The sequence below is a fragment of the Crocodylus porosus genome, unplaced genomic scaffold (genome assembly GCF_001723895.1).
Source record: "Crocodylus porosus isolate Cpor-Errol unplaced genomic scaffold, CroPor_comp1, whole genome shotgun sequence".
NCBI classification, from domain to species: domain Eukaryota; kingdom Metazoa; phylum Chordata; order Crocodylia; family Crocodylidae; genus Crocodylus; species Crocodylus porosus.
In genome coordinates, this window is record NW_017728950.1 from 21,991,709 (window position 1) to 22,003,662 (window position 11,954).

Sequence of the window (11,954 nt, forward strand, 5' to 3'; positions counted from 1 at the left end):
GAAGCAGGGGGGGAGCGGACCTATTCCCTCCCCATCCCCAACTGCATGAGAACCGGGGGCGGGGCCAGCCATGGGGGGATGCGGAGTTGCCGGGCTCTGACAAAAGCCGGCAGGGAGGGGGAGGGAGGAGAGTGGGGTGGTGGGAAGAGGTTCCGGTACCCCACTGCCGCTGCTGTGCCGCAAGTACAGCCCCAAAGCAGGGGAGGAAATGGCCCCAGGCCTGAAGCGGCAGGGGTGAGGGTGGGGGGAGTGGGCCCATTTGCCCTCTCCCGTGACTGGATGAGAAGCAGGGGCAGGGCTGAACGCAGGACTCTGTCTTTGCCTGCCATGATGGCAGGGAGTGTGCCACTGTTGCTGGGCTACAATAAAAGCCAACAGGGAGGGGGAGGTGGGGGCATGGTGATGGTGCCCCGCTGCTGGTGCCGCCGCTGCTGGGCCTTGCCAACAGCTGGGAGAGTGGGGAGGGGAGGCAGGGGGATGGGTGAATAGGCCTGGACCTGAAGCTTGGTGGTGGGGTGAAAGGGGCCCAGACTTGGGGGGAGCAGGGGAGCACGACGAGACCCGAAGCACAGGTGGGGGGGAGCAGGGGCCAGACATGGGTGTCTCTCTCTCTCTCTCTGCCCCCCCATCATTCTTGATGGACAATTGGCTAGTTACAATATAAATGTTAGCTGATTGTACCAATTTATTAAAAATAAGGAGAAGAGATGGGATATGTGGTACAGTGGTGTAGTGCACTTACTTTTGTGTTAAGTTTTGCCTTAAAAACCCAACAAATTTGATTTCACTCTACTCCTAATACAGTTTCTGCACATTTCAGACCATCTTATATTTTGGCATGAGCTTCTTTTTTCTGCTCATCAGTGTTGTGCTGGAGTAGCAGAAATTGTATTGGTTAGAGTTCAACTCCGCTAACTCAATTTTGTGAGTGGACACTTACAATTCTGCCCATACCATGCATGGGTTGGTCCGTATTTTGCCAGTTGCTCACTGCTTTACTCAAGGAGTTCATATACTGTTAAAAAAATAAAACCAAGAAATCAGAATAACAAAACAGAAAGGAAGGAAGGGAACAAGTTATATGTAAAATATACTAGAACATTTCCTGCCCCTTTAATGTTCTTGAAAGCTACTTCATGCATCATACCATATTTTTGCAGTGGAAACTCTGTACACAGACAACTAGCAGGATCTAGTCCTTTGTGCAACAGTATGTATGTAACCTCAAAAAGACTAACAAATGGCAGTATGTTCTTAATTCTGCAGTTAAACTTGACATACAGCTGCCTGGTGTGGTCTGTAACACCTACTTTAAAGGTTTTTCTATAAATTATATGTACTAGTACCAGTGAATAGAAATAATGTCCTCTATTTTTATGTGAATACTTAATGGATACTCTTTAATCCAATCCTGCAGAGGTATCACAAGTTCTTTCAGCACTTGGGTCCCCACCCAAGTGGGGATTATGCTGACTACAGGAGAGTGGGGTGGGGAGGGGGGAAAGAGGAGTCTTACCTTCCTGGGCTCACCTCATGTGAGTGACAGCTGCTACTGCTGCTGTCTTAGCATCAGGCTCAGGCTGCTACCAATGAGGGACAGGCAGTGGTGTGGGCTCCCTGGGGGCTGCTCTTGGTACCCTGTTTGTCCCAACCGCTGGGGGCAAGGAGGTGCCTCCCATAGCAAAGCTTCTCAAAGGTGGAAGAGTAATCTACACCAGTCCAAATACCCTGCTGTATACTTCATATACTTGCCCATTTCTTGTGGCTGGGCTGCACCTGGCTTGGTAGAGACTCTGAGGGCAGGGAGTCATACGGGTACCGCCTTTAAGTTGGCACCTGGGACTGGTATCCTGCTTGCCCTGCCCTAGTTACATTACTGTAGTCCTGAATCCACTTTGACTAGCCCAGTAATTGTACTTTTTCTTCTAGGTTCTATTTCTGCTCTTGCTTAGTCTTCCAAAAGCACTGAGCAGTAAGGCTGAATTTGAAGTGCCACTTTCGTCTGCCCTGTTCTCTCTGCTGTTTTACCTGATATGTCTGATGCTCTGCGCAGTTCATGTAATTGTATGCACATCAGCAGAAAGTTTGTGCTATTTCTGCAGTATTTCATGGTTAATGGCAGTTGGAGTGATGATGCTGATTTCTGCACTGATGTGCATAATTTTATCTGCCCTTGGAAAGATATTTATGAATAATAAACTTCCAGCAAAGGTGAGACCACTTACCAAGAAGTATAATTTTATCTTTTGCTTTTTCTGATGCATTAACCAGCAGAGTTTTGTATCTGAAGTTCCTGGTATATAGGAGTTAAAGGTATAGTATAACTTTAATTTGCTTAATTAATGGAATTGAAGTGTGATATATTCTCATACATTCACTCTGCTATCATACTGATTGCTGCAATGAAGATCATAAAAAGTGTTCATTTTCATATTACTTTAAGCTAGGTTCTAATTAGTGTAATTTATTTTGCATTTGATTAGCTATATCAGAAACAATTATACAACACAGTTTTTTTATGGTGTTACACTATGACATGGTTGCAACTGAAGCAATGTGGATGATATGAAAACACTGTGCATTGAACATAAACACCTATTTTCCCCAAGTACTTAAAACATTTTCCCAAAGTACCTTTCATAAAAGCTGTACTGTTTCATATAGACAGCTCTTTAAGATTTTTCAGATTTTAAAACTGGACATGAAATGTATAAATATGATTGCTCTCCTTTATCTGATAGTAACTATCATTTTAACAAACAGTTAAAATGGAAGCTATATAATTTCCATATTGTCTTGATTGTGATCCTTAGAATGTTAAGAAATTTTGCGATGGGATGACTGGTTAGTCTTAAGTTACGTACGGGCTAAATTAAAAAAAAAAAGAAAGTCAGAAAAACCTAAGAAAATCAGATTTTTAATATCCTCTTCTTTCCCACTGTGAAATAGCAGTGAATATTTCTAAAAGACTCATGCATATAACCAGCCTGCAACTATCCCCCCTAGCCCAGCACTAAACTTTTTTCTGAAACATGCACCCATGTTAAAATTAGCTTAACTTATTGGTGCCAACCAGAACTCTGTTTTGTTAGAAATAGTAAAAAAGGAATCAATTAATAAACATCAGTTGATAGATGTGCTGAATAATAGGGGTGAATAATAAAGATTTTTTTGACTGATACCGATGCCTGGTTATTAATGAGCCATATCGACTGATACCAATCACCGATATGCAGCCCAGCAGCTTGGAGAGCAGTGTCCAGTTAGTAAATCTGTTCTGGGCAAGGGGTGGAGTGGAGGGAAGGGGTGTGGAGGGGGCAGATTGAGGCCCCCACGGTGAGGGAGGAAGTGGAGCTGGGGCAGGTACTGCCCGGTGGGGGGGTGGGACCGAACCATGAGTGACTTGTCCATGGGGGAGGGGAGGGCACTTCTGCCACTGTGTTTACCCCCTGGGGAGGCATAGGGGGTGTGCCTCCTGGATCTGCATGCGGGGGGAGGGTGGGCTGCCACTGTGTGTTCTGGCCCAGGGGCAGTGCCGGGCTCTTCCAGGCAGGGGGTTGGACGAGAGCTGTGCTCGGGGCAGGCGGGGCGGCGCTGGGAGGAGGGGTTCTGAGTTGGCTGTAGTTTGGCCCCTCTCCCCACCATAGCCCTGCTCCCAGTGCTGCTGCTTGCCCTGAGTGCAGCCTTGGCCCAGCCCCCTGCTGGGAAGAGCCTGGCATCACCCCTGGCCTGGAGCGCACAATGGCAGTCCACCCTCGGCCTGCATGCAGATCCAGTAGCAGTGTTGGGGAGGAGGAATTCAAGACAACCTTGCAATAATTAATTTCTATACCTAGAAAAGTATAACAAATGTATAATTTTTCTATACATAGAATCTAATTATTGGGGAGTTATCTTAAATTCAGGATCGATTTAGATTCAAGTAAATACAGTGTAGCCCACACTTTTTTTGAGACTGCAAGTTTTTATTCAAATTTTCATTGGCTTTTCATTTCTCCCAATATGAAAAATAATGAATAAGGATAAACTTCCTTTGAATTTGACTTAATTGTCTTCCTAAATTAGGTGTTGGAGCTGTCCATCTTTTCTGTTTCATCCATTACTATCCATTTACACAGCACTTTGCTCATAGAAGCTATCAGTATATACATTATTTTAATAATCATTTACATATTTAACAATACCTGCTAGAACATTTTAGCATGAAAATAAAGGTGAAGGCCTACTTTGGAGTAAAATTTCAAGAGATTTTTGAGCTGTGCAAGACCTAGCTGCATGCTAAACAGCCACTTGAGGCAAAAGTTTAAATGAAACTCCTGAATTGCACTACTCATTATTCTCATTTCAGTATTATCTGCGCCGATCTGATATCTGAGGAAATGTGCTTCTGGAGGCACAAGTTAGAACACTGTCAAGCTCTAATTGGGGGAGCATTGTGCTAATCCTGAGTTATGGATTTGTTCTATTTGAGGCTGTTGAAGATGGCATGGTTCCCATGCACCCTAAGTTCCTTCCAGGTGCTGAAGCATCAAGTTAGAATTTACTGTGTTCTTCTCTTTGCATTGCCTGAAATTTGGTATATAGAGGGTTTATCCCTATTTCATTCACCCATCTGTAATATTTTAAGTAACTAGATCGCTCAAAAACTTCATCTGGTGAAACTGACCGCAAACAAGGTTCTTACATCACTACTTGAATTCTCTTGCTACATACCAGCTTTCTTAAAAAAAAAAACAAACCCAACCTTCAGGAACCAGACTTTTAGAAAGAAACATCCTTATGCTATTAATAGATGTAGATGAAAACTAAGAGTATTCTCCTCTTCTTCAGCTCCTTTGTTAACTGTGAAGCAGGAGGGTTTGATAGTACAGTTGAGATGCCCACTGCGATTCTTGTGAATTCAAACATTTTTGACCTCATAACTCCTTTTTGCAAACATTTTTTCTCCGTTTGGTAGAATGTCCTTTGATCTTTGCATACAATTGGATATCACTGTCTAAGATAATTACTTAGAAATCTTATATAACTAAAATAATGAAGCTCTCAGTTAAGGCTGTGGGAAAGAGTGCATTGATTCTCTGTTCCTTTTGTGGCCATGCTAGGCTCCATGCTAGTTTTTAGCAACTTTGCTCATCTCCTTTAATTGTTGATTTAATTGCTGCTAGTGCACGGCCATCCTGTTTTTGGGAAGGTCTTTATTCATACCCCATAGAAGACAGTTGAGGTGCCTCTTTAGTCTACTCCTGCCAATACATAAAGTGATGACTTCATTGGTCCTGTAAACTTTCCCAAGTTTACAGGACCATTTTATGGACCTCCTTATATGCCACTTATTTCTGAGGATCATTTTCTTTGTGGCAGTTGCTTTAGGTAAGCAAGGAAATGGTGGACTGTCCATGTACTGTTACATGTACTGTTCTCCAAGGATTCATAGGTTTATAGATTCACAGATTGGAAGGGGCTGGAAGGGACCCTGGAAGATCATCACGTCAAGCCCCCTGCACCAGGCAGGAAAGACAGGTGGGGTCACATGACCCCAGGAAGATGACTGTCCAGTCTCCTCTTGAAGATTTCTAGGGTAGACAATTGCACTACCTCTGGCGGGAGCTTATTCCACAGTCTGGACACCCTGACCATGACGATGTTTTTCCTAATGTTGAGCCTGAAATGGTCTTCCAGGAGTTTGTGGTCATTACTTCTGGTTCTCCCCGGGGGCGCCCTGGTGAACTGTTGTTCACCGAGCCCCGATGTACTCCCCTGATGTAGCGGTAAACTGCTACCAAGCCTCCTCTCAGCCTTCTCTTTTTCAGGCTGAGGATGAAGTTATGCTATGGCTTTGTCATAAAACTCAGCTAAAAATTGTATCCCATTCATTTGAACTAGATCATAATTTCAGTTAGCTTTCCCCTTGAACGTAATTTTTCATGAGCAAGAGTTAATTTAGTCACACGATATAAAAAGACCCTCAGCTACTAACTTTTTAAATAGGATAGAAGTGTTTAGGAAATTCACCATGATTTTGCAATTTATGTGGACAAAATATATTTTCAAAAGTCTGTCTGGAAAAAGTCTGTATGGTTGTCCAAGTGATTTAAAAGTTTTGTTCAGAGACTACACAACTTAGCAGAGAAACCAGTGCCTGAGGACATGAAGGAACACTCAGTGTGTTCCTAAAGCCTGTATCTGTACTGATCTGCTTTCAGCTTGAAAGTAACTTTGTTTTTCAAGTTATAAAATCACCTCACCCATGGACATGGATCACAGTTCGTTCAACTTTTGGGTTGTGGAAACATCATTTTGATGCCTTGTTTAGGATTTAACTGAAGATGTTTTCTTGAAAAAATTCTGAGAGATAATTGTAAAGAAATTGTGTTAAGGCTTTTTCTGATGGCTGACTATAAAAGCTGATAACTAAGTTCACAAATTTTCTGGAGATCATGATGCTGCCAGCAGTGTTAGCATCTGCTTCCTGGATGTTATTTATAGCTTCTGGTTACTACATCTTTCCAACATCTCCCCTTCCTTTGATGACACTTAGGGTGCTGAGAGATGTTAACCGCCCCCCCCCCCGAAACAGCGCTTTACCAGAAGAGGAAGTTTGATCCCATTCCCCAGCATCTGTATAGATTGGGTGCTTCAGCTGGGCTTTTTCAGCTCATTCAATCAGCTTTTAGATAAAAGCATGGAAAAGCCCTGCTGAAGCACCTAATCTATACAGACATTGGACAAGCTGGGTCAAACTAACATGATGCCTCTTCTGGCACGTGCTATGCTTGGTGCAGGGGCATGCTGAGCTGAAAGTAAAACACTGTTTTGTTTTTTTTCATGTCTGTAAGCAGCCTTAAAGTTTTTTTTAATAATGTTGCAGCCCTTTATGAACAGGGTGGGTTGATTTAAAATCAAGGCAGTTTACATCATTGATTCGGATTCAGAGATTTGGCCACCAAATCAGGACAAATCTCTGCTGAATCGAATCAGGGACTGAAGCTTCACACAGCCTTAATGTTTTCCACCAATTCAGTGGTGTCACTTTGTTCAAAACATCATTGGTAGACATGTACCATTTAAATGGTTCCCCTCCAGCCCTAAAATTTATTATGACTGGCATAACCGCGGAGTGATTTTGAGATGCCCATGCCATAGCAGCATCGTCTTCTTCAGAAGTTAGGCATCTACCTTTATATTTGGGGTTGAGAATGTTCGCAAGAAAATGAGGTGGAGTTAGTTCTTGATGCATTCACTTCTTTATTGCCTGCAGTTTACCTTTCTGGTTAGGTATTTCTTTCTTCAATGTCTCTTGAAGTGCCTTCAAAACTTCAACAGCATCAGCGATGCAGCAACAATTTCTCTGAAGTCTGTTTAAGGCTATGGATATAGGTTTCAGTATACTGAGCATATCCTGTACATTCCTCTTTAATCCAATGTTAGATATACTTTGGATGAGATACTTCCATCTATTTTATCACAGTTTTCTTCACAATTTTTTTTATGAGAATAAGCCAGTTCTTAATACATTGTTCAAAACAGTCAACCATAGAATTCCATTGAAAATCTTGAGGGAGAATTAATTTGGATCCTTCTGCTCTCTTCAGTGAAGCTGAAGCAAAATGGACCAAATCCCTTTCTCTTTGATCTCCATGTATCCTAACCAATAATCCTTTTACTTTCTCCTACCCTGATTCCATTTTGATAAGGGTTGGTGTATAATGCTCCTTGACATAGAGTGCAACCCCTCCCCCTCTCTTCCTCACTCTATCCTTTCTGTATAGCGTATAGCCCTCCATGTTTACTGCCCAGTCGTGGGTAGAGTCCCACCAGGTTTCTGTTAACCCCACTAAGTCGTAAGTGTTTTCTGCAAGCAGGAGTGCTACTTCATTCTGCTTGGTCCCCGTGCTCCTAGCATTAGTGTATAGGCACTTGAGCCCTGTGGCCGGCGCCTTTGTTGCTCGCCAGCTCTGATGCCCAATGGGCCCCTTATTGCTTACCTGTGCTGTACTGCTGTACCTCCCATGGAATGCAGGTTCCTGATGATCTCCTTCTGCCTCCCTGCCCCCCGTCTGAGATATGGAACCCCATCGTCTGTTGTCACACAGGCACATATTACTGGGTCATTGTGTACATTGCTCCACCCATCCAGGCTTAAACTGGCATATTTCCCCTCAGTATTTCTTGCACACTGTTCAGGTTCCTTCTCATACACTGTATCTAGCAACCTTCCACCAATGTCTGCTCTACCAGGTGGAGTGTAGCCTAGCCGTAAGGACTTAACCATGTCAACAAAGTGTATATTGTTAACAATGCGAAAAGGAGAATTTGTGGCAAAAATGAACCAAGCAATCTTTTCATCTATGGTGTCGTGTTGGTATTTACTGGTCCTTACTACAAACTCATCCATGGTGGTGATTTTACTGGATGATTGAAATCTTTTGCTTGCTACTGATACTTTGTTGTCTGAAATATGTTTAGTTGTGGTACTGCTGGTAAAAGTACCAACAGATGACTCTGAAGTTGTTACAGATAGACTGTTAAAGTCTCTTATACTTAAATGGGATCCTGAAACAAAAATGATTTTTGAATAGTTGTTCGTCTTAATTCTTTTAATTCTATTATTCAGTTAATCATTTACATTTTTTCAGCAAGAATGCAGATCTGATTCCAAATTACCAAAAAAGCTAAGACTGACTGCACTTAGAGTGCGCTTAATTTTGGAGTAAGCCCCAGTGAACTCACTGGCACTTCTGTTTTTTGAGAAACAAGTATAGGGTTCCCTTGGGAAAGCTGAGTTATGCTGAAGTAAAATAGGAAATAGATTAATGGTATCACCATTATGGTTTGGGGCCATGATGTTCCAAAACAAGGGGCATGTGTTATGTAATATAATATAAGAAAATGACACTGCGGCAATTGACAACTCTAGATTTCTCTTACTGCAGCTTTCTGTACCATAAACTTGGGTGATAGATTTTAAACCTAGTTAGCTAATTAAACAAGCCATAAGGATGAGCTAAGCTAAACTTTTTTTTTCTAGCAATATCCAACATATCAAACAGCTTGGGAATGTACTTGTTAAATCACACTGTGGCAGGCACAAGGCTATGAGAAAAAACTCACCTGGAGTGGGTGAAGAGTGGAGCTGGTGAGACGCCGCGCCAAGCTGGGAACATGCTGGAAGTGAAGCTGTGGCAGAAAATTGCCGCGTCAGGGGAAAGAGAAAGAAAAAAGAACAACAGATTCTGGAGGAGCTGGAACCAGCTCCCACGCTGGTATGCGCGCACTTCATGGCAGCATGCTGGTGTCGATTTGCCAGCTGGCCCTTTGAAGCTGGGAGAAAAAGCCTGGTGGTAGGGAGACTGAAAGGACCAGAAGTGAGTTTTCCAGTGGGCCTAGAGTGGTCCAGAGCGGAGCAGAGCCCCACTGGTGGCTGCCCCAGGAAGGGGCCTCTGAATATAAGCTGAGCCCAAGAGGGCTGAAGGACCTACCTGAAAGGACGCTGTGGACTCCAGGCACCTCCAGTCAGGACTGAACTGAGCAGGAACCTAAGGAGAAAAGAAGAACCAGACATTTGAACTGCAGCAAGTACAGACAAGGAGAGAGAGGGATGATGTGGAGCAAGGTAACCTGGGGTCAGGAAGGAATTTAGGCTGGACCCAATACAGCCTGAATAACCCAGATGAGATAACGTCTGAAGCTGAACAGTGTAACTCAGCAACCCAAGCTAACTATAACTATGCTGGACCAGACCTAGAAAACCAGGAAAATAACATTGTTGGTTGGCGTTAGGTGAGGTGTATGGGAGGCAGAGCCCCAAATGGGAAGATGGACAGGAACATTGAAGGAAGGTACCAGGAGAGGCGGGATATACCATCTTCTTCCCAATTAAACACATTTATTCCAGCAAGACGTGGCAGGAAAGAAACCCTGAGGCTCCTCTGGAATCTAACATAGTAACAAGCTGTCCTCTCCCCAAGTGACGGCAAAGCTGGAAAAATCCATATGACCAGAGCTCACTGGTGAGCGGCACAGATTACACACGCTTATACTAAAAGGCATAGAGAGAGTCTTGAAGAATGATGCATTGCAAAGTGAATTATTTCATAGATTTCATAAACATTAGGGCTGGAAGGGACCTCGGGAGATCATCGAGTCCAGCCCCCTGCCCAAAGGCAGGAAGTCAGCTGGGGTCATAGGATCCCAGCAAGATAAGCATCCAATTTATGTCCTAACCAGTTGATCCACATTTTTTTCAGACATATCCACATCATTTTTTGCCAATAAGCAGTTTTCATTATGATGTTTCATTCTTGCAGCTAGGTTCTGCATCTCCTTCTTGCACTGCTTACACTTAACACATTTTCCTTTTTTACCCAGGGAAGGAATTTTTTTCAAAATATTCCCAGATAAGGTCTCTCTCATGCCCAGAAACCATGATGGTTTTTCTGTAGCAAACGTGTGGGGGAATATAGAAAGCTGTGTGTGTACTATTGTGTCCTGGGGGTACAGTCATGGGAGAGCAAGGAGCCCTGCCCACCAGGGAACCCGGGACAAGAGGAACCCAACTGCAAAAGAAAAACCCAGTAAAAGAAGAGAACTTACCCCTTTTAGGACATCGATGATCGGAGAAAACAAAATAAAAACCCGCGTGGTTCATTAGCTGCGCTTATCTGCAGCTGGAGCTGGGTGACGTCAGCGGAAGACACCACCGGGCAGATTCAAAACCCGGCTCCGAGAGGGAATGAGTGGGGGCGCTAGGAGCAGGAGAAGCTGCAGGGATCCCCCACGCCAGGTGCACCCAGCACTGACAGAAGCAAGAAGATCTGATGCGGAGGCTGGCATTGGCACCGGCATAGTTGGAAGGAATGTCCCACGCTGGCGGCAGATGACATGGGAGCGTGGGACCCGAGGCAGCTCAGCGAAGAGCTGAGGAAGACCACTGCTGGGGCAAGGATGCAGATCCTAGTTAAGGAGATGTGCTAGGATGAGGCTAGAGTTTGGTGGAGGAAAGAGGGCTATACAGTCCAATACCCCTCTCCTTTTTCTTTTCAGTCCTTTATTTAACTGTAGTTATAGTTGGTTAGGGTAGTTCCTTTCCTTTTCTTGGTCCATTGGTTTTCTTTTCTCCCTCTTTTACTTTGATGCAGGCTCTCGCTGATTACTTTGATGTAGATAAGTCTTAAGGTGACAGTAAGGGAATTCTGGTGGAGAAAAAGGGCAGCGGTATCCTACATCTCTGGATGGAACCACCAGGCTACTGAGACACATCTCCGTGGGTAGAACATCCAGAAGCCCCTGGGTCAAGATGAAATGAAGGTTGGACTAATGAAAGCATAGGGAGCATGAAGATCTGGAATTGACATCACTGGAGGGCAAGCTGCACTATGATCTTGAGGCTAATCTCGAGGGCTGGCGTGTGGACGGTGTAGGGGAGGTGAAGCCCCATGTACGTACACTGGGAGGTCCTGCAACTCCAAAGTTCCCTTCAACGTGAGTCCCCACCACTGACGATCCATCCAAAGTTGTGGCAGGTGAGTTTTGGGGTTTTCCCCGAAGTGACCGAGGGTCTCTTCCGGGATTGTACGAGGTCCCATAATGTCCAAAACTGGGCACACATGCTGAAGCTGTATGGGAGTGGATAATCGAACTGAGATGGGCACCTACTGAATAATGTCTTCCCTTTTTCTTTCCAGTCCACTCCACTGTTCCTTTTTACTCTGCTTCTGTTCTTTCCTATATTGTCTCTCTGTCTTTAAGACTGTCTTAACTAACTCCTCTGCCTTGCTTGGCCCAACTCTACCACCACATAAGCACAGAACAACAACAATTCTATCCAGCTTGTATTTTTGCACATGTGAGTTTAGTTTGCTGAGAAACTGAAAGCGCAGACCCTTCAAGAAGCAAGAGCTGGTAGGTAGGCTGGACAGACATTTTCATGAGATGAAAAACGAAAATGAATGCCA

At 44.0% G+C, this 11,954-nt stretch overlaps 1 protein-coding gene across 2 annotated transcripts in view; it reads left to right on the plus strand.

Annotated features, from left to right (window-relative positions):
• PIGG (phosphatidylinositol glycan anchor biosynthesis class G) overlaps positions 1–11,954 on the plus strand; it is a 220,892-nt gene that overhangs the window by 121,903 nt on the left and 87,035 nt on the right. For both annotated transcript variants that reach the window (XM_019555121.1, XM_019555122.1), the window contains exon 7: positions 1,930–2,211. In XM_019555121.1, the coding sequence (XP_019410666.1) occupies positions 1,930–2,211 (282 nt within the window). The remainder of the gene's footprint in view (positions 1–1,929; positions 2,212–11,954) is intronic.